We start from the raw sequence: 26,182 nt of genomic DNA, 5'->3' as shown, positions 1-26,182 counted from the left end.
TCTCCCCTCCCCCATCCCATGCCCATGCTTCAGCAATTCACTCAAGTTTTCTAACATCCATGATTCAGTACTGGTACACCATGGATATGTGACTAAATTCAGTGTAAACGCTTGCAGAAGAAGCCAACAGATCAGATTTCTTTCACATTCCAAGGAACCTGCAATCTGTCCTGACAAACTTCTCTGAAGGTCAGGAGAGCCATTGCAAACAAGATGCATCATGGTACACGGTGCTGCAGTAACCCAGAGTGAATATCACCTCCACCACAGATGTAATGCACCAGTGGAAGAGGTAGGAGGGAGCATTTGGAATGCTTCCATGGAATGTGCATATGTATTTGTAAGTGTGCATTTCAATGAAAGTACTGTAATTTTATAAGACAGAATCAGAACTTAGATGAACATTCCATTTAGTTAGATCTGCTGTTCCCAGGTGACAAAGAGGTATGGCAGGCAGAAGGCTGCTTCCTCATATGAAACTCTTTAGTTGGATCAGTTGTAGAGTGTAGAGGAAAGGAAAAAAGGAAGAAAGATTTTCTACTTTCTATCCCACCACTCTTCTTCTTTGGGTGTGATATAATAAACAAAAAAGCAGAAACAAAGTATCTAAACTTTGAAAGATTTGTATTCAACTGTAAATTTCTTTACAGCTGCCAACAAACTACCAATAGAAAAAATACCATGTAATGATTCAATATGAATTAGTAATTGAGTCTATTCAAATACAATATTAGTTCACCGTATAAAGCTTAATACACAAGATTCCATATGCACAAGAGTTGTAGTATTATCGTAATACAATCCTTTTATGGAGGTGATATAAAAGTCTAGCCATATTGGGGATGACTCACCCACCCTCCCTTTGGCTGAAACGCATGTCACTCAAAGAGCAACCCCACCCTCCAGCCACAGGACAGATGAGGACTGGGCCACTGGGGAAACTGCTAGGCAGTGGTTGTTGCTAGGCAACCAAGCTTGGTTCTGTCAGTAAAAGGCTGGAGGAGGAGGCCCTTTCCAGACCTATTTTGGCCTTTGAAGGAGAACTCACTGGGGCTAGTCCTGACAAGGGTTGCCAGCTCCAGGTTGGTGGGAAATTTCTGGAGGTTTTGTGGTGCAGTCTACAGAAGCCAGAGTTTGGGAAGGGAAGAGGCCTCAGCTGAATATAATACCAGAGTCCATCCTTCAAAGCAATTATTTTCTTCAGAAGTGACTGTCGAGTGACAGTTTGTGTGACTGTCGTCATCCCTCCTGCACCCCCAATAATTATTCTTCCTATCTCCATTGTGGGCCTGTTTCAGGGCTTTGTGCCACCACAGCCACAAGGACACATACATTGGGGTTGGGGGGGGACCGGTATCTGTTTCAGCCTCGGGATGGGTGGGAAGACAGCAAGGGAGGAGGGGGGTGAAGGTCAAGTTGGGGGGGCTGGGAAGACAACAAGGGTGGGTATTCCGGAGCCCAGCCGCCAGGGTAGCTCTTTCTAGCAGCTTTTGTTCAGGTGTGTTCAATTCACGCACTCACACTTGCAGAACTTTTACAGACTTTATTGACATCCCAAGGCATTTAACAGAGTACTCACTTAGCCCTGCCATCGGGTGGGACATGCATGCTGAAATAGCTTCTTACAAGTTATGGATGCGAGGTGAAAAGACAGACACATCCCCTTGGGTCACCATGTTGAGCAAATAGCTTAACAAAGGAATGTAAAACAGACAGGAAAAGGACAATAAACTTTCCCGGGTCTGCAGAGGGGGCTGAACCTTCCACAATTAGCCAATAAGGGGGAACTATATAATCCCACTTGACCTACAGCACCTAAAGAACTACAAACCCCATAATTCCATGCATTTAAAGATACAGCATTTCCTTTTTCTTACTGAATTAATACTCTGCCCTTTAGCGTAGGCAGAACAGTGGGGATGACTGATGTCACAAGTGTAAGGAGTAGTGGAGTGCCAAGGGCACAGGGGTAATTAGAGGAAGAGGTGGTTGGAGGGGCGGCAGTTGGAGGGGTGGGAAGACACCAAGGGTGGGGGGGGGAGTGAATGCCTTCAATTGAGTGGGTGGGAAGAGAGCAAGGGAGGATACTCATCCAAAGCCTCTTTGTAGAGCCTGTATTTTTCCCCATAATGGGACCTTATTCCTAGTATAAGTTTTTTCCACAAGGTGCGGTGAAGTCCCCAATAGGTATAACACAGTCTCAACCTTATGGCTGATCTGAAACTGACAGAATAGTAGTCACACATGGAAAGAAATGACTTAGAACCATCAGGCTGAATCATTTAAGGCTTTGGTTCTGTTGTTGAATTTATGCAGTCCTAATGAGACTGAGGAAACTCCCGCCACTCTGGAACAGGGTGTCAAGTGCGTTGATTCTTCTTGAATATCTGCTACAGGAGATTTTTGAGACCGTGCTATACCTATTGAGGACATCACCGCACCTTGTGGAAATAACTTATATTGCATTGAGATATTACTATAACTCTTGTTGCAGTGTATGGTCCATACAGAATCTTGTGTATTGAGCTTTATACTGTGAACTAATATTGTATTTGAATAGGATCAATTTTGAATTCATGTTGAATCATATCACTTTTTTCTATTGAATTTTCTGATGCATCATGGTCCCTTATATTTTGCTGTTAGCCAAAATAACTACAGCATAAAACTAGTATATATTATTACCTACAATAAAATAATGGATGTTTTAGAATCTAGCCTGCAACTCAAAAGTCAAAACTTTTAGAACCCTTTGGATTCAAAGAAGACAGAGCACAGTGAATTTGTGAAATGTTGGTGCCAATTTATCAACATCTGAAGTGAGTGTACAAAACTCAGATTAATATTAATTTTTCAATATTACAGATTTATTATCAATTCCAGAAGGCAGGACTGGAGAGTCAGTTTGGTGTAGTGGTTAAGTGTGCTGACTCTTATCTGGGAGAACCGGGTTTGATTCCCCACTCCTCCACTTGCACCTGCTGGAATGGCCTTGGGTTAGCCATAGCTCTGGCAGAGGTTGTCCTTGAAAGGGCAGCTGCTGTGAGAGCCCTCTCCAGCCCCACCCACCTCACAGGGTGTCTGTTGTGGGGGAGGAAGGTAAAGGAGATTGTGAGCCGCTCTGAGACTCTTCGGAGTGGAGGGCGGGATATAAATCCAATATCTTCTTCTGCTGCTGCTGCTGCTGCTGCTTGGCCCTTGGCACTTATGCTATGGCAACACACAGAGTTCCCTCATATTCCCCATGCTATTTAACATCTAAAGATTGAGATGTCGCTAATATGCTGATGACACTCAGCTTTGTTTCTGCTTAACAGCAAAGCTAGGTGGATCTGTGGAAATCCAAAATAGGTGCCTAGAAAAGGTAAAGGGATGGATGAGGGCCAATAAATTGAAGCACAACAGGCAAGATTAAGGTGGTACTGATCAATGGAGAAGCTGCCTGGGGACTGTGGAGCCAGTCTGTCCGAAGGGCTGCCACTGCTGCCAACACCCCCCCCCTCCCAATTAAGAGCAGGTTTGTAGTCTGGGGGTGGCACTGGCTCTTATTATATGGTTAAAGGCTCAGATCTCCTCTGTGGCATGTAGTCCTTTTTATCAGCTCTGGATGGTTCGCCAACTACAGATATTTCTCCAAAAGCCAGATCTGTCAATACTGATATAAACTCTGGATACATCCAAGATTACTGTAATGTATTCTATCTGGCCTGCCTTTGAAAATGTTTCAAAAACTTTGGGCAGCCCAAACTGTGATGGTTCAGCTACTGTCAGGGGTCTGTTACAGGGACACCTCCCCTCACCCCCACTGCCTTGCCCGGTGCCTACTTTATTTTAGACACTAGGCCAAAACAGATCTTTTTACACAAGCTTTTAATTAGTGCTTTTATCCCTTCAGTTTTTTTAATGGCTTGATTTTATTTTGTAGTTTTTAAACTGTAAGTTGCCTTCAGCAATACTCTGGAGAGGCGAAATAGAAATATTCTAAATGGTTGAGTCCTTTTAAATATAATCTATACAAGTAGGGCCCACTTGTGGTTAGTTTTCATTAGTACTGTAATTGGCGAAGGTCCTCTTTTCTATGCTGCTTTTGGCAGTGCTATGTTTTAGAGAACTGCTTAATTTTTGCCAGGAATGTAACAGGATTTTTCCTCCAGTTTTAGTGTTATTGCTAATCTCATCAGATAGGACGGGAGGATAAGAGATTCTTTTTAAAAAACTGTTCTTACATAATGTTGCTGGAGAAAGGAGATGGCTCTGTGAGGGACTTATGAGTGGAGGGCAAGGGAGGACACTAAAGCTTGGAGCCAATCTTTACATTTTCCCATTTACAATGGCTTGCTCATTTACCTAGGGCAAAACTGACAGAATAGTAGTCACATATGAAACTGACAGAATGGGACCATGGTCATTTTGCTTATGTGAAAGGAGGAGTAAATGTTTTGGAGTGTGCCTTGCTCACTCCTGCAGTGAGAGGATTTGGAGAGAGTGTGTGCCTCTACTTGGCACCTCCTCCCTCTCCTCTTCCACCCACTGGCTTTGTCTGCCTTCATTTACTGTCAAGAAGAAAGTCACACTACTTCTTCCTTGTTCTGGCCTCTACCATTGCCTTCCTGCTGGGCAGCAGCACCATCCAGATCCTCTTTTCTTGCTCACTTGCTTGCCTGCTCTTTCTTCCCCTTTTTGCCCGCCACAGCCTCCTGAGAGCTGTTTCTGTTTTCTACAGCTGAACAGACAAAAGTTCCCACATTTGCAACTTCTTAACCCCTGTGCTCATTGTTCCCAATTTAGGCTTTTTCTGAAAGACTGGGGTGTCCCTCAAGTTTTCTGAATAGATCTTATTTCTCGGTAAATCACCTTATCTGTGGATTTAGATATCTGTGGGTAAGGGCATCGGCAACTATTAGACAAAGGGTTGCCAACCTCCAGATACAGCCTGGATTTCTTATAGGTCATCTGAAGGTTTGGACTGAGGTGCCGCTAAGATGATGATATTGAATTTATATCCCGCCCTCCACTCCGAATCTCAGAGTAGCTCACAATCTCCTTTATCTTCTTCCCCCACAACAGAAACCCTGTGAGGTGGGTGGGGCTGAGAGGACTCTCACAGCAGCTGCCCTTTCAAGGACAACCTCTGCAAGAGCTATGGCTGACCCAAGGCCATTCCAGCAAGTGCAAGTGGAGGAGTGGGGAATCAAACCCAGTTCTCCCAGATAAGACTCCACACATTAATCACTACACCAAACTGGTTAATATAATAATAATAATAATAATAAACAACTTTTATTTATATCCCGCCCTCCCCACCAAGGCAGGCTCAGGGCGGCTAACAAGACATGGTAAAACCATGATACAATAAAATAATATATAATATAATTAATAATTTAAACAGTAAAACCAATAAAACAATATAACATTATAATATAATCAAATTGTGTATAAGATGGCTCGGTGTTATTGATGTTATCAGGGGTTCCGTCTTAAAAAGCTAGCTGGAAGAGGACAGTTTTGCAGGCCCTACGGAATTGGTTAAAATCCCGCAGGGCCCGCACCTCTTCCGGCAGTTGATTCCACCATTGGGGGGGCTTCATAGAGAACGCCTGTTCTCTGGTAGTTTTTAGTTTGGTTTCTTTTGGCCCAGGGATTTCAAGAAGATTTTCTGAACTTGATCGTAGTGCTCTCTGGGGAATATGCTAATAATAATCTCCAGATGACAGAAATCATTTCCCCTTGAAGGAAATGAAAGGTTCTGACATCACAGCCATGCTGAGGTCCCTTCCCAGGCACCGTTCCCAAATCTCCAGAGCTGGCAACCCCAGCCACATGGCAGCCTTATTTATGTCCTACAATCATTTAAATATTTAATAAAATGGTGTAATTCATATAACATGATTCATGTACTACTGTTATAATTGTACTCCAGTATTAGGACTCAAAAACAAAGTAGAGAAATACTTTATATAATAAAATTGTTTCTATCAAAGTCCTTCCAAATAAAATTAAGCTGTATGCAGAGTTTAGTAAGCGAGAATTTGGTGCAACTTCTACATCAAATAATGCATTAGATATACAGCATTTCATATGATAATTAAGAATAAATATAAATTGAATTTTAAATACTTAACAGGAAGAAAATAAAATTGATATTAATAAAAAGAATTCATGTACCTTTGTTTTTTGTAGCTTCTTTTATAATTTTCTGAAGTTTATTCATTTCTGCATCATATTCTTCATAATTTATAACCCGAGCTTCAACTTTAGGAGCTTGAAATAAAGAAGGATCTGTACCAAGATAGGAGCATTGTAGGCAGCCGCTATCACTCAATGCAACTATTACACCTTTCAAATCTCTGCATAAAAGAAAGAGACTGTACATGATGCAAGAAAAGCTGCAGAAAACAAACACTGTTATTCTGCTTCAATTAAAAGTGGTTCCTGAGAAATATCTGCAAAACTGCTTCTATTGAGTCTACACAGCCCCTTGACAATGGATTGTAACAAACATGAAAGCATTGCCACTGTTAATTTTCTCTACTCAGAAAATTGTTAAGATGACACAGTTAAAGGACTGCTAAAATGCATGGAACTATAGTATTATTATTCCCAATATGTTTTTAAACAGTCCTAATGTTTAAGTGGTCCTGACCTAGATAGCCTAGGCTAGCCTGATCTCTTCAGATCTTGGAAGCTAAGTAGGGTTAGCCCTGGCTAGTGTTTGGTTGGGAGGTCACCAAGGAAGGGTCATGAAACGGAGGAAGGCAATGGCAAACCACCTCTGAACGTCTCTTGCCTTGAAAACTCTAAGGGTCACATATGTCAGCTGTGACTTTACAACACTTTCCACCAATGTTAAAGAAAGCAGTAACACTACTTTACAAATGAGCAATATTTCCCCATCCTAGATCTCAATCTATAGGTCTTCCTATATGCAAAACCAAGGATGATATCTTTGTAAGAACTGGAGCTAAACAGTCCTAACCTAACTTGTGAGAGTAAAAAGCAAATTCAAACTCATTTAAGGGGAAAAGAATGTTGTGAACTGGTAACGGTCAAGCAGACAACTACCCCACGTTCAAGGTCAAGCACTGAAAACTATCTCCCCTTAAAACTATGTTTCCCTAAAAAGCCAAACATATACTAATATATATAGCCATTAAGTGCAAAATTAGACTGTTTAAGACTTCTTTTGTGTATACCCAACATGCAAATCTAAATTTGAGGAGTTACACATAGACCATAAATATTTCCAATACTATATCCACTAGAAATATTATGGCAACCTAACCATCAGCTGAGCTTAACATTACAGTCTATGCAACTCTACTGACACTCTGCATACCTATACAACTTTACTAACATTCCGCACTTGCATTCTCACACGGCAACTCTTAAAATTCAGTAATAATCCCATGAATGCCCCATACAAATTTAAAGGTCCAGTGAGGGTCCTTTGGCGATCTGGACCAAAAAAGGAGTATTAATGTTTCTATTTTAGTCATCTATTTCTTTCTGCCAACAATTCTTTAAAGTTGCTCTGGTTTTGAGAAATATAAGCTGTTTAAGCAAAGGGATATAAAATGCAATGATTTTTGCCTTTGCTCCACACAGGCATAATTGTTGCAATCCTATTACCTTCAGCACTATTTAAGTAGGTTAGATATTCATAGAATTCCAGTCAAAGATTTTTATATTTCCTCGGGGTCCTAAAATCAATGATATTTCATATTTAAAATGTGAGTATACAGAACTCCATGAAAACTTTTAGAGAATGCATTCCTGTTATTTTTTTCATGAATTCAAAAGTATGTTACTACAAAAGAGAAGCAGCAACTGAATTATAATGTATTAATTCATCTTATGGAACACCTGACACCCAGTTGAGACCGACAATCCTCAACTGCCTTGCCTGAAAATAGAATTACTGAAATCCGTATTGCTCCAGAGCAAGTTGAGAAAGGCAGTCTTGAAATGTTTTTAAATAAATTTTATAGCCATTTTTCCTGCAGCTACTGCTTTTGTACTGTATTTCTACAGGCATTATTACCTTTAACAGCTTTTAAAATGTGCAATTTCAATTACATGTTTTGAAAGTGGAATAATTTTTAAATTATGGTTAAAATAGTCAAATATATGTAAGGCTAAAAGAATACATTTATACTAAAGAGCAAAACAAATGATTCTGGTATCTATAATAACTTTATTGTTCAAAGTAAATCCTATACACATATAGTTGTAATTTGGGGGGGGAAACTATCCTTTACTGGATTGGGGACAAAAATAATAGCACGTTTTTTGCATGTCTCTTTTGCAAAACAAATTGCTCACAATACGTTTTAGCAAATCCAAATGTTTTGCATACTTTCAGTCATACAATAAAATCAATTATTCCAAATGGATTAAACATGCCTTCAATCCATAAATTATCTGACTGCCTGTTTTAAAAAATGACTAGTAATCTTACCACTTTCTGCTACTTTTTACACTTTTAAAATCAATGCACTAATTAGATATATAATATTTAATCTATGGAATCAGAAAGTGTAAAGAATATAATCCATGGAATTACTGTTCTCATTACTGTACCATACTAAGACTTCTAACCATCTTCACTATTTAGTTTATATGGAAGCAGCACAAATCTAAATCAATCATGATTTAAGAGAGTATAACAGTATTAGTAGGTCTAATTTTCTGTATCTGGATTATGCATAACTACTAGCAGATAGTAAAAGTTCAGAAGTTTGTAAAACGGAGCAAGAGTCTAGAATGAAGGACTTAATTGCTAAAAGTCTTTCTCTGAACAACCTTTCCATCAAGATAGTTGATTGTAGTCAATGATGTTTTGTTCAGGTCTTTCCCAGTTTGCAAAGATATGACTGTTGCAGTACCAAGTCAAAACTATCAGCTTTTCTAAAGCTAAGTAAGATGGTTCATTTCCTGTTTTAAAAGTAGCTGCACACAAACCAACTGTGATTTTCAACACAAGAAGTACATTTTTAACAGTAACTCAATGATTTCAAGGTATTCAAATTACTTTTCCAATGGCAGTAAAAACATTGCCTAACCAGTTCTGAACCGTTCTTCCACATACACAAACAAATTGTGATTCTGTCCTAAAGCAGGGGTGTCGAACTCGTTTGTTATGAGGGCCAGATCTGACATAAATGAGATCTTGTCGGGCCAGGCCATGTCAGGCTGGGCCATGTGTGTACCTATTTAAGATTAGGTAGCAGAAATATAAACTTTATAAAGGACACAGATAAACACAACTAAAGATTTCAAAACACCTTAAAACATTCTTTAAACATTAGCAGTCGTCTTAAAGGTGCTTTCTTGGTATTTCTCCCATGTAGGGTTGCCAAGTCCAATTAAAGAAAAATCTGGGGACTTTGGGGGCGGAGCCAGGAGACTTTGGGGGTGGAGCCAGGAGACACTGGGGGTGGAACCAGGAACAAGGGTGTGACAAGCATAATTGAACTCCAAGGGAGTTCTGGCCATCACATTTAAAGGGGCAGCACACCTTTTCAAATGCCTTTCTTCCATAGGAAATAATTAAGGATAGGGGCACCATCTTTTGGGGCTCATAGAATTGGACCCTCTGGTCCAATCGTTTTGAAACTTGGGGGGTATTTTGGGGAGAGGCACTAGATGCTATACTAAAAATCTGGTGCCTCTACCTCAAAAAATAGCCCCCCCAGGGCCCCCAATACCCACGGATCAATTCCCTATTATTCCCTATGGAAATCATTCTCCATAGGGAATAATAGAGTGCCCAGTAGACATTTCCCTCCCCCCCCCACACTTTCTAAAGGGAGGGAGGGCCTCCATACCAGGGAATCCCCCTCCCTCTCTCACACACACACAAATACTTACTTGGTCTTCTTCCGGAGAACTGTGCCTGCTGAGAAAACGAAAGCAAAGAAGGGAGGGGCCGTTCTCCGAAGCCCTTCCTGTTTCCTCCTTCCTGCCCAGCCTTAAAGGGACAGGGATTTTACAAACTGCTCAGGAGCTCTACAACAGGAGCTCTATAGGTATGTTCTCCCCCCCTCCACCCCCCCCCCCCGCTTCTCAATTTTTGAAGACCGGGAGATTAAGCTGGGAACCCAGAAGTCTCCCGCTAAAGCAGGGGGATTGGGAACCCTAGTCCCATGGGATTCAGGGAATTGGGCAACGGAAGCTCTGGCTCTTTCCTTCCTTCCCCAGGAGATGAGGGAGAGGAGCCTCAGCCAATAAAAGGAAGATAGGCTTGCTCAGTAGCTCTGCTGTGCGATTGAGCAAGCCTTGCGAAGCAAGCTGTTATGCACAAGGAAACAAGAGAGGGAGAAGGAAGCAGATGACAGCCAGTTGCTTGGGGGACTGAAAGAAGACTTCTGGGGGCCTGATTCGGCCCCCAGGCAGCATGTTTGACACCCCTGTCCTAAAGAATCTCCACTAGCCACATACTTTTCTCCACAAAGGCAAATTGTTTTCACAGGCTAATTTCACAAATTGTTTCTCATTTTCATTATTAACTACTAGTACAATGTGGGCATATTTCACACCTTTTGAAAGTATTCTTTCATGCTTATTGTTAACAGTACTAAAAAAAAATTGAAGACTACACCCATAATCTGAAGAAGTCTTTCAGACACAGGCTTGACCAAAACTGAAATTCTGAAAGCTTTGTGAATCAACTGCTGCCACTTTGACCACCTGGCCTTCACAACATAGTGAAACAAAGACTAACAAGCCAAGACACTGCACATAACAATCTCTGGACAGCACCCTCATACTGTGTAACTGAAAGATTCAAGATGATACCTTGCTGGCTAGCTTGATGCTTTCCTTCCCACAGTAAAACCTTGCCTATGGTGGAAGATGTCCTACAATAAGCTGCAGCTGTAGAACTACAGGAGCACACTGTCCATGTCTTGGACAACCCTTTTCATGCAAGGATTAACAGCATCTTTCCATTTTTTCTCCATTTTTTCCAAAATTTTGAGATGTGAAGATAAATCTCCATTGACTCAAGACTAAACAATTAGCATTTAAAAAGACTCTTGCAAGGTTTAAATGAAAGCAGTTCATGTCCTTTTCTGTCTCCTCAACTGAGTAACAAGAAATGCCTTCCCAAAAGCAGGTCAGCAACTTTTAGTTAATAGCATACCACTGGTGACTACAACACTATAATGTACAATAAAATGTTTTCTGCATATTGATGAAACCAAAAGAAAGCCAAAAACTTTGGTTCCTACTTAAGAAATTCCTGCTGTGTTAAATTAAATGGATGACTAACCTTTTTACAAGGTCAACATTATAGCTTGATTGTCTGTACAAGATGAAATTCTAGAAGTATAAGTACACATGACGTGTAATAATTTCCATTAATTTTTAAACCATAGTACAATTCAACCAGAGCTGCGATCCACTAAAATAATTTGCCGGCAAAGACCCACAGATGTTAATGGGTGCTATGCAGAAGCAGTGCTTTGTGGATTGCACTTTCCAAATTAAGAAAGTGATATCAAGTCTTATTAAAAATTTAATTAATGGCTTAGAGAAGAGGTTTGTTAAATTAGAAGCAGATGCACAAAACGCAGTTTAAATTTTATATATATTTTGCCCACTACCTCATTTTTCCATTCTTGCTGCTTTAAGATAATAGGGTATCACATACAAAGTCTACTTATTACAAAGTTTTACATAGTTTTGTGCAGTTCCATGAAGGAAATGATACATAACTGAAAGCAAGGAAACTAAATTTTCTCAAAAGAACTCTATGACTCACTACAATTTGGTTTTCTCTTTTGCAGAAGTTTGATACAAATATTACAATGCTGAAAGTATACAACATATGAAAGCATTGTTCTAATTCTTGTGCGTGTGATAATGGATGCCAATGCTAGACCTTCAGCAACTATGGCACTCAGTTAATTTTGTAAAGGCTAATCAAACATCAGATGACTGCTACAAATCCATCCAGCTGCTAAGTAAAGAAACCAAACCTGGCAGATACCACCATCATGTTGGCTGCTTAACAGTCACTCTTTGACACCTTAGAACAAGTTTTGAAGTACTTATGTGTCAATTAATGTTGACACTATCCCCATTTTTCTCACTGTGAGGAATGGGCTTGATCCAAGTCTTGAGCTTTGTTGCTCTGGCTTTATATCTGGCTTTCCTGCCAAGCCTATTTCCAAGTTTCAGTGCCTTGCTAATTAAGTGGCCTTCCTTGGAAACAACCCTCATTGTGAAGAGGGCCAGAAATTTATTTTTCAAAAAAATGCAAGCTGGAAATTCAAAGGAACTAGAAGATTACAGCAGCAGATTGCTATAATGTTATTATGCTCCCACTCTTAAGCAATTACCTTTAAAAAAAAAGTTCTCAAAAAACCCTCCAGTGAGACTGCAGGGAAAACAGCAGCCACAAGGGGCTCATGGAAGGAAAAGCCTGGAAACTGGACAATTAGAGAACAACGTCATGGGAATGCTCTAAAAACCCACTGCAGTTTGGAAGCATAGATGGAGAAAAACCTACTTGTAAATGCAGCCAAGGAAAATCAGTGGGGTTTTTGCTAAGTCTAACAAAGTTACAGTATGGCTGGGGCCTAGAGCTGTCTTCACTCTTCTACCTCATCTATAGGATATCTGACTACTGGCAGATTATATTGCAGCACACAACCAATGGCTCCAATTTTATTTACCAAACTTGAGAATAAAGACTGTGAGAAAATTATGCCCTTCCTTTTCGCCTGAATTTTGAAAGCCAACACAATTTGGATTTATATCCTGCCCTATCAGGGGTTGTTTTGTAGAAAAATAGGTGGTGGAGCTCATCCAGGAATTGTTATGCAGCTGTACCTACTATTCAATGGAAAAGGAGGTGGAACTCTCAGAAGGAGGAGGAGGAACTCTCAGAGAGGTTCAGGAGCTGCACTCCTGTGAGCTCCCACTGAATTCGAGGCCTGCACTCTATACTCTGAATCTCAGAGTATAGAACTGGCATATTCAGTTGCTGAAGTTTTAGTACAGCAGATTAGTATCAGAAAAATTGCTTTTCTGTTTACAGCTCCTATAAAAGAACAAAAAAGGTAGCTATAGGCTGGACAGGAAAAATAAAGAATTTGAAAAATCATGTCAGTGTACAATGTTATGAGAAACTTAATGAGACAACGAAAAATTTCAGTAGTTGTTTGGGAGATGGGCCATATGATTCTTTTTGACTGTAACATGAACAAATGTACAGCAAAGAAATCTCCAAAGAATGGAGTCATGCAATGGTTACTATAGTTACTTTGCATCATGAACCTAATGACTCACGAAAATAAAAAACTAGCAATAATGACAGACACAGGAAATGTACTATTTATACATATAATTCTGAATATAAACTACTAGTTAATAAATCATAATCTGTCCTAAAGTCCTAAAAATAACATTTTGCATGATCACCTCTAGCTAATGTAGATGAACAGGAATATTACTCAGATATAAATTTAATCAATTATCTAACTTCTCTTTAGTGTGAAATTATATTAAAATTGTAAAAAAAAATCACTGGGCTAAAACTTCTTACATTCTGGTATACTGAATATTCTTAGAAAACACTAAATGTATACAGTCATTCAGTTTTGTGTGCCATAACTGGCAACAGTTCTGTTAAACCAGCACCGTTGCAAAAAGGAAACTTTGAATCCTGCCATCTTTTGTCTATAAAATTCTGCAATAAGTATTAAGTTTTCCCTATTTTATGTGGGAGTTTTGCTATTTTTATATAGTGATGCTTTAACAGTTGTGGTGATGTCAGTTACAAGAAGCAGTAACAGATGGGCTGGAATGAAGACCAAAGTATTTCCCCCCCTCTGGATGATGAAACTGAATGTATAGTAGTTTCATTTATAACTCCACCCACTATTTCATTCCCATGATATTCTTTATGATACATTCAACTAGAAAACTTCTATTTTCTTCATTTTTTCTAAGCTTCCACACACCTATTCATTTGCTGTTGGTTATGCCAGACATGTATCTATGCTGCACAGCTTGTGATTTTGAAAAAAAAAAAAAAGGTTAACTAGGTTATTGTTTCCCTTTCCTTGTAAAACACTACAACACAGTTGCTGAAGTCTCTCATCCCACATAGCACTTATTCATCGGCTCAGTTCGGATATCACAACCTTGAAGTGAGCTTGCACATTGTATTCCCACTCCCCTCAAATATACCACTTCCACCTTTCACTATCTGGTTTGGGGTGACAATGTATTGAATAAACAATTGTTACTGCTAATCTTATTTGACTCCAAACTATAATAAACTCTCCTGAAGCAATCACTGCCAGTTGTTTAGATTGTACTATGTCTATGAAAATAAAATGACATGAAATAATGACATGAAAAGTCATTACATTGATTATCAAAATATTCATGATCTAGACAATAATATATAAATACTTGAGATATTAGCTGTGGGGCAACCAGCTACCCCAGGCAGGTTATGCCCCTAATCTCCTATGCCTATCTCCTAGGAGGGGGGAAGAACAGAGAAAGGCAAGCAGGCTCCTACAGCTGAGAATGCATTTCCCCTCTAGGGTCCAGGCCATGTTTATTTGGATAACACTTCAAACCAGATTTTTAAGGGAGAGAGAGAGTTTAAAATATCTGGTTAAAAATCCAATAATTGCTGTACATGGGTCCTGTGACCTCCAGAATTAATTTTCCAGGGGTTAGAAGGGAACACAACAAAAAATGTATGTCCACCGGTGCCTTCAACTGACAGATAACTGAATCTAACCCATTAGTTATGGCATCTAGCTACAGCTATTTTGGCACTTGAGGTTCAGGAAAGGACTGCAGTCAACATGCAGATGCAAGTGGGCTCTTCATCTACTGCCAGAAGAGGGTTCCCTTAAGGGACTCAAAGGAGATTCCTACTGCTGTATCAATGGAGGACACATCAGCTGCACCTCCAGGCTGTGACAGCTGAAGGGAGGGGGGTTCACATTCAGAGCATCCCACTTAAACCAGTGCACCTCCTCAGAATCCACAGCGGATGAACTAGAAGAGTAATTTTATCCATGGTTGGCTCTGATCCATTTACCAATTAAGGCCAAATACTACTTGAAGCTGCAATATAAGGTCATGGCCTTCTTTTCTGTACAACCCCTCCCCCCAGCATCTTGAACATCTTCGCCCACCCACAATGGGACCTTTTAAAACAGAACTTTTTTGTTTCATTTATTCTGCAAGAAACAGACTATTTCATTAACAAGTAAAACGATATTCAGAAAAGTGAAAAATACACTTTTGCTGACTTGCCCATACCTGTCATCCCCTTATAATAAGGTGCACTATACTTGTTTTGAAGGCACACTGAGGACTGTAGGTACCTTTAATGTATTTCAATAGAATCTCTCTCCCATGAAGGGCAAATACAGTGCTTTACCTCATGAGCAAAATACCTACAGAATTTCATTTTTAAAAACTGACAGCTGAATTCCTCCTAGATCTCAGCTTCTAAGAATGAAAGGGCTAACAACCACAGAGACCTTGATGTTTTTCTTTACTATGATGACAACGTGTATTCACTTCAGCCAGTGGTCATGTAAGCACAACTAGCAAAGCCTTTGGATCCTCAATGGAATACTAAGGTGTGGCCTCATATGTTCATAAGTTGAACAGGAAGGTTAAGGAAAACGTTCCCAAAACACTCTTTCCAATACATACGCAGAAAAATCAACGCTTTTAAAACAAGTAACAGACATAGAAATGACCACAATCCAAGATAAATCTCCTTAAAATCTCATGATACAGCAGGTAAAAATCTAGTAACAACTGACCCTTCATAGAAATACATTGGCTATGTTTGCATGGAAGAACTATACAAGAACTTTGTTCACAAAGTCAAATGAATAGGAAAGAGCTGCTGCTTACAAGTAACTTAGGTTCTTTCATAATGTTCCTTCCTGACATACGAATATCTATGCGCAGTACAAAAAACAAATATTAATGCCCTTTTCTATCAGAGTGCATGTGATGATCTGGACTTCTGCCTGATCTTGAAAGTATCTGATTCCTTAAACATAGAGGTATAATTACCAAAGCAGAGCTTTCTTAACCATTCCAACTCCATTTTGTGTCCCTGTCTTTGGCCTGTTTTGCCACTTTTACAGAGTCTTGAAAAGTCTTGCCTGTCCTTGTCTAAATTGCTGCTTACCAAAAGGATTAGGTGACCCTTAGTCAGAGTGTGGGTACAAGACAAAGGAGATTATACAAGCTAGGGAAAAGGCATGAGCAGACAATGTTTACCTAAGTGAGTTCTAATCATGGAGGATAATAGCCAACTACTTCAGCCATGAAAAGGTATAGCCTTGACACAAAAGGATAAGCCTAAAGAGCTTCAATCAGGCACTGTCAGTTCTATAGCTGTCATTCTTAAACATTTCAATCCAATCACAGTAAAATGTTCTGTTGTAGAGTCTCAGTCTATCCCAACAGAAAAGACCTCCAGTGATTTCAACCTGAAACTGGAGACTATTTCACAGGATGTCCCCTTCCCAAGCACAGCTCTTCTCTACCTCTATCCTTCCTCTCCTGCAAACCAATCTAGGAACCAACATCTGACTTTGCCTTTGCTTCTCCACCTTCAGCCAGCTCCACAAAAACCAAATTTTTGTCTCTAATATTCCAACTCCCTATACCAAAAGTTGCCGCTCAGCCTTAAAATTCATGTCCAACTTCCACTGCAGGCGATGTTAAAGCTTGCTCCTTGTGCTCTTCTCTATGGACTGCTTCTTGGAGTTATTGCTTGAACTACCACTTTGTACCTTTGCCAAGAAATTCACCCTGCCTTTTTGTGTAAGTGCAGGACTGTGATCCATCAGCTCTTCAGACCCTCCCCTAGAACACTCTAAGTCACTCCATATATCTTCCCCAAACAGAACAGAACAGGTAATATCTCAGTTTGGTGTAGTGGTTAAGTGCATGGACTCTTATCCGAGAGAACCAGGTTTGATTCCCCACTCCTCCACACGAAACTGCTGAAGTGACCCTGGGGCAGTCATAACACTCTCCAAGCTGTTCCTCTCAAAAGCAGTTTCTGCCAGAGCTCTCTAAGCCCTGCCTACCTCACAGGGTGTCTGCTGTGGGAAGGGGATGGGAAAGGAGATTGTAAACCACTCTGAGACTCCTTTGGGAAGTGAAAGGCAGGGTTTAAATCCAATCTCTTCTTCAATCCAAGAACCCACCCTGAGCCCATTTTTGGGAAGGGCAGGATAGAAATGCAAATAAATAAACAAACTGTTCTCCCTCCATTCTTTAAGATACACACTACATTATGTGCCCTGGAATTGGGAAGAATTCTTGTGCACTTCTTAGTATTATACTGAAACATACTTGAATATTATTTTGACTTTGTGGTTGAATTTTGGTTTCTCTCAAGATCTCTGTTAAATTCAGGGCTTTTTTACAGGAAAAAGCCCAGCAGGAACTAATCTGCATATTAGGACACACCTCCAGATGTCACCATTGTTTCACACAGGGCTTTTGTTGTAGAAAATACCCAGCAGAAACACATTTGAATATTAGGCCACACCCCTGACACCAAGCTAGCCAGAACTGCATTCCTGTGCATTTCTGCTCAAAAAAAGCCTTGGCTAAATTCCAATATCCATCATTTCAACCTTGCAAAACTTCCCCCTTCTGCTGCATATCCGAAGCTCTTCATGTTCTTTGTAATTCACAAGGTAAAACTTGTTCCCTCCCCCCACCACACACAGGGAAAGAGCATTTCCTCTTATAAGCCCTCCCCCCCTTCCTTCCTGGGTCTCTCTAGCAAGTAGGGTTGCCAAGTCCAATTTAAGAAATATCTGGGGACTTTGGGGGTGGAGCCAGGAGACATTGGGGGTGGAGCCAGGACACATTGGGGGCGGAGCCGAAAGCAAGGGTGTGACAAGCATAATTGAACTTCAAGGGAGTTCTCGCCATCACATTTAAAGGGACTGCACAAATTTTTAAATGCCTTCCTTCCATAGGAAATCATGAAGGATAGGGGCACCTTCTTTTGGGGCTCATAGAATTGGATCCCCTGGTCCAATCTTTTTGAAACTTGGGAGGTATTTTGGGGAGAGGCACTAGATGCTATACTGAAAATTTGGTGCCTCTATCTCAAATAACAGCCCCCCCAGAGCCCCCAATACCCGTGGATCAATTCCCCATCATTCCCTATGGGAATCGTTCATAGAGGTTCATGATGGCTCTGGGGGCGGGGCTTCCCCCGCCAGCCAGCTGGCTGGGGGAGGGGGGAAGCCTGTAAAACCGGGGGATCCCCCTCTGGGACCTGGGGATTGGGAAGCCTACTAGCAAGCCACTTGTGTGTGTGCATGTGTGTTTGGGGGAGGGAGGAAGGCTGGCAATATGCTTTCAATACAGTTATCCTGTATTTGGGTAGCAAAACTGTGATATATGGGCTTTAATTCATGGAGTTAACAACTCTGGCTGGTAAATTCCTGGATATTTTTGGTGGATCCTGAGGAAGGCAGGGAGCTCAGTGGCATGTAAAGTCCACCCCGCCCCCCCCCCCCAAAAGCCATCCTGTACAGAGGAAATTATCTCTGTAGTCCAGAAAACAGTTGTAATTCTGGGTGATCTCCAGGCTCCACCAGGAGGTTGGTAGCCCAGTATCTTGGGAGTAAACCCACTGAATAAGAGGACTAAAGGTAGTTCTACTTTCCATTGCTTCAGGTGACCATCCTGTAGTTTGCTTTAATTTTCACACACACACACCCCCGCCCTCCCAACTTTGTTATTCCAAGGAGGTCTCCCATCCAAATACTTGCCAGAGCAATTTCAAGTTTTTGAAAATTGGTGATCAGTAGGGGGGGGGGCAGAAGGGAGTTTGAGTGTTATGGGAACAGAAACAGATTTGGGTGGGTAGCAGCATTGGTCTGAAGTAACAGAACAAAATTTGAGTCCAGTTGCTCCTTTAAGGCCAACAAAGTTTAATCCTGGCTGCGTGGGGCACCAGCCAGTGTGATGGTCAGGATGGCCATGACAGCAGCTATGGGTTGGGGCCCTTGAGTGCCCCCCCAAAAAATCAAAGGCCCCCTGACCTTCCAAATCCTGGCTACTGGGCTATCTTTGTAGTTTAAACAGCATTTTTATAAATACAAACAAAAAACCAGCTCTTTGAAGGACAGGATGAAAGGAGGAGTAGTTTCTCTCTTATGTATGGCTATTTTGTATAACTCCAAGTCCAGTTTGGGAAGGCAGACTCAAACATGGCAAACTGACTACTGTACAGGCCACAAATGGCAGCATTAGCCTGCCAGTACAAGTTAATACTTGAAGATATGCCTCACGAACAGGCTAGGACTAATCATGTTGCCTTCAAATTACTCTTGCAAAACTGTACTTACACAAAAGCTACAGAGGATGAAACTAGGAAATCACAAGTACAAATTACTGGTTTATCATTTCATTCTGTCACATTCTATTTTTAATTTTGATAAAAAATGTAAGTTCTGAAACTTTACAATCCGTCTTAGAATTTAGCTATTTTATGACAGACTTAAAAATATATCCATATAATCTTATTATAAATCCAACTTGATCTATTCACATCTTAATCTAGATCTGTATTGTTTTCAAAACATGCAGTGTTTTAAATAAACCACAAACTGGAAACCTAGATTACCTTAATATTTGTCTGCATATTATGTCATGGTCCAGCAAAAACTTAGCTCATACCACCAAGGTATTTACTAAGCAGGGCTTTTTTTGAGCAGGAACGCAGTTCCGGCTGGCTAGGTGTCAGGGGTGTGGCCTAATAGGCAAATGAGCTCCTGCTGGGCTTTTTCTACCAAAAAAGCTGTGACTGTAATAAATACAGGAATTATTTAACACATTCCTATTTCTCAATTATTTGTAGTATATTAAACTACTTTTCCTCTTTAAAAAGAGAGAGAGAGAGAGAGAGAGTGCGAGACAAAGAATCCTAGAAGAAATCGAAGAAATTTGATAACTAGGCCTTATAATTTTGAATCCACTGGATCAGCTATTATCAACTCCCTGGCAAGACTAAAGTATAAAAAATTTGGTCAGTCTGAATGATGCTTAAAATCTACCCCACTAAATTTACCCCTTTAACACTAGCTGGGGTTCTTCTCAGCACAAGTTTAAGGAGAGGGTACAGCCTCTTTCCAAATTCATCAGTTATTTTTTTTTAAAATGTCTTTCCACATTAAGGCCTTCAAATGAATACCAAAACGATAGAGATTAGAACAGAACTTGAAACAATAAAACAAGCAACTAAGTGACCAAAAAGTAGAGATCATAAGCTGCAAGGCAGCAGCAGTAGCCAAGAGAGCACCAACACTGTGCCTGTCTCTTTGTTAAATCTTATGGCTGGTTTTCACTTGTGCTCATTTCTAGCCCTTAACATTTTGCCATGTTTTCCACATCTTTGTATTGAAATTTGTAAGTTTATTTAAATATAAACTTGAGATTTTTACAAGAATTAAAAAGCAGAAAAGTTGCTCAATTTCAAAGACATCAGCATTAAAATCAGTACAAGGGAATTTTAGAGAAAAAACAATATAATAATTATTTAAAGTGAAATTATGCCAGAATTACTTACTGGAAATTCCCCACTCTTACTGCTATAGGAATGTGGGAGAGCTGAGTTGCCCACTTTAGAGTCACATCTTGATAAACATGTAACATGCTGCTGTGGTTTCCAATCAGAGTGTTTATTGTTCCTTCAGACACTGTAAAAAAAACACAGAAAGACCTTAGAAGTCATTTTTCCTTTGCTTTTATTAAAGAAACTGTTTCTCCCATTTCTGAGTCATGTCACTGTAGACATTAGGTATGCACACTAGAAATAATCAATTTCAAATACTTCAGAATGCCACTTAGAAATTTAGATTTTTAATCAAGCTCAGCGTACAACAGGGAGCCAGTGCTGTGTAATGTGACTCCGACAAACCACCTCTATCAAAAGCCAGACCACCGCATTAGATTATACATCTGTGACCTTTTCAAATGAACAGCGATAAGTAGTAGCAGAACAAAAATGGGAATCTAGTGGCACCGCTAACTTTACAGCATCAAAGGCTTTCACAAGTCAGAGTTCATTTCTTCAGATGCACCAGATACAAATCGATTATATAACACAACAGAAAGGGCAAATTTTAAAAACAGAAGCCAGTTCAAAACATACCCGATCCAAAGAAGTGTGAGACACTTCCAACTGTTGTTAGATAATGAAATAAGGAGATACAACAGGAAGTTACAGAGGTATAGCTGAAGCATTTGTAATGGGTGGGATATGCAGGATATTAACACCTATTATGGTCCTTTTTTAAGCCTGGGTTAAATATTCTTGAATTTGTCGATTCTATTTCACCAATGTCACAGCAGCAGTAATAGTCTCAAAGCATGACTGTCAGTCACCTCCACCCATAATTATGCATCAGGTCACAGTTAGCATATGTGTAACGTTTTACAATGTTGTAGCAAACCTTGCTGTGGCAGAACAGGCCTATTCTGGCCTGTAGGCCCTGTTCCACCCTGCCTTCCAAGGTTTTCCCAACAAGCCTTGCCTTTGTGTCTCCTGTTACCCAGCACCTGGTCACCACAGGGACCATTTACTGCCCCTGGAGGAATAGCCACTTGCCAGATGACTTCTTCCACCTGCTGCTCTTTTTAAAATAGTGTATCCAAGACAGTAGAAGTCTATGTGGCACAGAGAACCACTACCAGCATCAAAAATTAGATGTTAAAATATAGAACAGGCTCTTCCAGATCTCTACCATTACCTTGAAGTTTTCTTCAGCAGTCCAGCCCACCACATGGCTAACAGCCAGCTCCTCCAGACCTCAGTTAAGAGTTTGGTCTGCTCTAATGGACTCAGCAAAAAGAGACCTTCCTTCTTGCTCCCCTGAATTTTATCTTCTCCCTTTCCTCTCCCACTGACCTGATCAGGCCAAGTCCAAGAAGCTGATGTCTCCAGAAATTTATTTCCTGAAGTATCTCTATAAGTATTTAATTCCTCCAAATCTCTGTTCCCTGCTTGAAGGGGGGGGGTGGCTTGATCATCCCATTGTCTATACCAGGAGTGGCCAAATTGCAGCTCAGGAGCAACATGTGGCTCTTTCACACATGTTGTGTGGTTCTCGAAGCCTCCACCACCCCATTGGCCAGCTTGGAGAAGGCATTTGTCTCTTTTAAATGATTTTTCCAAGCCAAGCCATCTCGTGGCTTGGAGAATGCATTTAAAGTTAAAGCTGCTTTCTTTCCACCTTTCCCTTCCTCCCCCTCCTCCCATCTATTTGCCTTCCTGCCTTCCTGTCTTGTAGTTCTCAACCATCTGATGTTCATGTCTTGCAGCTCTCACACATTAAAAGCAAATTTAATAAGCAAAACAAACACACAAAATTTGGGTGTAAACTCAAGCACTTAGCTTCAATAGGCAACACTAGAAGCTTGGGGTATTGTGACATTACAGCAATCACAACTATTTGAACTAAATAACTGCTTTTATTCTAAATTTTGTGTTTACAAACCTGAACAATAGGGTAGAAAGCAACTTGGACTGGAATCAAGCTTTTTCATGAACCGAATTTGTCCATTATCCTTAAGGCAAAAGAAGTTTCTTTCCCCCAGTACAAATACAGAGGAAACAGTCTGATTGAAAGAGACAACACATATATCCAGAGCTTGTTCTCCAATGTTTAAAACCCAGTCCACCTAAAAAAGAAAGAAAACCAGAAAGTCAGCACACAGCAAACTGAATGCACTCAAGAAGACATCAGCACAAAGTTTAGCTTATTCAAATCAAATGATTTTTTAGCAACTTGAGATGAATGTTGTAGGCACATCAATTCTCAATCTTAAAAAAATGACAAAGTACTAGCTTTTCAATATCACACTAACTTCATTAACATTAGTGTTAGAAGGTCGGCTGTAATAGCAAGTGACTAGTGATAATCTGTGGCACTAATATAGTATTTACAGTATCACATCCACAGATGACCTGCTGGGTTTTGTGACTGTTTTTGTTTGGTGTGTCAGTTGCTATCCAGTTTCCATCATGCAAATTCAGTTCAGCAAAGGCAACTCTCCATCACAGTACAAATACACCATGGAGGACACAAAAAGACCAAAAACTAATAACTAAGACTCACAGACTGTGCCTGCAACATATATCAAAGAAAATATAACAGCCTCAGTACAGAGACGTGGGACTTTTGTTTACTTTCTCTAAACCACAGCAACTCATTCTTCAAATCAAGTGGTTTTTTAAAATTCACTTAAGTTTAAAGCAGGGCTCCTTAATGCAAGCAGAGAAGGCTCCTACTGAGAGCAAGCAAAACAAAAAACCCATTGCTTGTAAACCAGCTTAATGGACTGTGCCTACAGACCGTCCTTCAACAAGGAACTATGTTCTTGACGAAAATTGGAATTTAATTTTTTCCTCCTTTAGCATGCCATTGATTGTTCTTATCAACAAGCAGAGCTTACCACAAGCCTTTTCCCAGATCCTAGTTTTTGTTGTTCGACTTCTTGTCTGGAAGCATCTGTTGCAAATGCAAGCACTTGGTACCTATTACACACAACAAAAATTAATAATAATCCAAGAATAAAAAACCCTAAATGGTTTCTTCTAAGTCATTTCATATTTTTGCCAGGATGTGTGTGTGTGTATGTGTGTGTGATTACTGTATTAGAATGTGGGGGTGGGTGGGGACTAACTAAAAATATGTAAAATAAACCATTATTTAAACCTGTTATAAAATGGAATATGGCTTCATTGAACTATCAAATTCTAATCTAAGCAATAACAAAATTGCTTTGCACAGATAAGGGTACAGAGCAGTAACACACTATGTTGCTGAAATTTTCTGAATACCTGGATACAATCACTGTCAGAGACAAGATACAAGGTCTGATTTAGTTACTTTAGCGATATGCATTTCATATAGTTCATTCCCCAAATGTCATTGTTTTTGTTTGATTCAACTAACTGGTAAAAGGCTACAGATTCAATATAACAAGTTGCACATTTAACATCCATACATACTTGTAGCTCTCAACTTGCCGACAAGAAGAGACGGTAATGAAGGAATCTGTCCGAGAGCTATAGGTTAATGGACCAGGCAGAAGGAAGCCTGGCAGAAAACGGCCAAAAGAATAGCTTTCTTGTTCAAATAACATGAGCATTCCATCCACAGATTGTATGCAAATCAAATCCCGACCTAAATAAAAAGGAAACAAAGCAGTCTATGTAAGCTATTCAATTTTGCAGAAAATTGAACCTGAATTGCTATTGAAACAAAGTGTATAATTTAAAACAAGTACATTTCTTCAATGCAAACTATGGGATTATTAATAAATCCCTTGATATTTAACTCGCATATTAAAACCAACATGACTAAGTAAAGCAAAATCATTAGATTTAGCAAACCATTTCTTCATCAGCCCAATGCAGTGTTTTATAACTCTTCTGAGACCCTTTTCTTTGACTGAGGAACCACTATGTCACAATCTCCTATAAAGCACCTACCCCTGTCCCCAAAAGTAAAAAGTGGTAATTCTTTTATTTTTAACCAATGACAAAATTCAAAAGGAAAACATTTCTAATTAATAACCATAACAAGAAGTAAATGAAGTGTTTGAGGTAGAGAGTTATAAGATTTTGCGGAAACCACGGAATATGCTTGCTGAACACAAAGGTTTCACAGCTTCCTACATGAAAAAATTCTGCCTCAATAGCTGTTATGATATGAATACACTGAATATTTTGAAAAAGTACTTCTTGCTACATGATTATATTACTATTATTGCTTGGGTGGAGAAACAACACTTAACAGCAACTGCTCACGATAATTGTTTTGTCAACAATACAACTGTTTGTCACCCATAAAACTTGTGAGCTTTTGTCATTTTCTTAGCTGAATTCTAGTTACAACCTATCAACTTCTGTTGAATGGCAACATTTGTTGGTATCTAAATATTGCCCTGCGGCATTAAGTATCTCTAACTGAATCAGTACAGAAAATGAAACCTACAATATTCATCTACAAATATTTGATGTTGAAATATAACTGCTTTGCAGAGTCTCAAAAATGAATAGAGTAAGGAGCAATATTGTCCTACCTTATACCCGCTCTCTGCGTGGATCTTAAGTTGCCACTTATTCAGCAAAAAATATATATGTTTAGGATATACTGGACACCATAAAGACTCTTTAGGAAAGGACTAATTAAGGTGTCTAAATATAGTCACAGGATGCATCCTTTAAACATATGCTTCAAGTGTGTTCAATCATTCAATTTTTCTGGGAAGAAGTTATTATGCATATCAGTATTATATTAGAATATTCATTGGTTTTTCAGGATGTTTATATACTTTTAAACTATATACCCACCTCTTGAAGACTCTTGGAGATGGTCAAGAAAAATGGACCATCTGTGCCCTTACTACAGCTAAAAGATATGTATTACAGCTTTGGAAAGATAAATGCCCACTTCCAGTAAATCAATGGATGAAGAATCTTAGAAATCTATCTATATTTGAACAAATGGCATTTAGATGGCAACTGCATATGAACTTAGTTATTTGGAAACCTTTTACAGAAACATATGTGTCGATCTGCCATCTTTGTAATTATATTTTTGTGTCTTTATGCATACCTTTCAAAAATGCTATTTAGTTGCCTTGAGGGTCTCTTCTATTTTTAAAAGAAAGTTATACAAAATACAACTGGTCAAGTGTTTTTATTGTCAGCAATACAATTGATCAAGTGGTATCTGATGAAAGGAAGCTTGAAAGCTTGGACTTCAAAAAATCTTGTTGTTACTGGGCTTGAATCTAGCTGTTCTAAGGCAGACCAACATGGCTATCCTCTGGGGTTGGGGGAGAGAATTCTTAAATGTTACTGAATATCCCATACATGCAACTTTGATTGCAACCTCCCCCCCCCCCCCCCCATGAAGCATGATAAACAAAATGCTAAAAAGCATGGCACTAAAGCTAAGATTAGACGAGCATTGACTGGCTCGTTCAAATCTGTAAGCAAAATGAAGTCCCACAGCGACAATATGTCTTGTCCACAACTTGGATGAAAGTCAGGCCAAAAAGGACCAAGATAATCAGTTGCTCCAGAAACATTTGGAGCTGTTTGGCCACTAGGGTTGCCTACATACAT

At 39.8% G+C, this 26,182-nt stretch overlaps 1 protein-coding gene across 1 annotated transcript in view; it reads right to left on the bottom strand.

Moving 5' to 3' along the window:
- Positions 1–26,182, bottom strand: part of BBS9 (Bardet-Biedl syndrome 9) — a 316,421-nt gene that overhangs the window by 266,845 nt on the left and 23,394 nt on the right. Inside the window, exons 6-10 of the mRNA XM_060247641.1 lie at positions 24,056–24,230; positions 23,497–23,578; positions 22,539–22,722; positions 20,609–20,738; positions 6,166–6,347 (exon numbers count right to left, since the gene is read on the bottom strand). Of these exons, the coding sequence (XP_060103624.1) occupies positions 6,166–6,347; positions 20,609–20,738; positions 22,539–22,722; positions 23,497–23,578; positions 24,056–24,230 (753 nt within the window). The remainder of the gene's footprint in view (positions 1–6,165; positions 6,348–20,608; positions 20,739–22,538; positions 22,723–23,496; positions 23,579–24,055; positions 24,231–26,182) is intronic.

The sequence above is a fragment of the Heteronotia binoei genome, chromosome 10 (genome assembly GCF_032191835.1).
Source record: "Heteronotia binoei isolate CCM8104 ecotype False Entrance Well chromosome 10, APGP_CSIRO_Hbin_v1, whole genome shotgun sequence".
NCBI classification, from domain to species: domain Eukaryota; kingdom Metazoa; phylum Chordata; class Lepidosauria; order Squamata; family Gekkonidae; genus Heteronotia; species Heteronotia binoei.
Note: the sequence above shows the minus strand (reverse complement) of the source record. Positions and strands in the feature narration are given on the sequence as shown.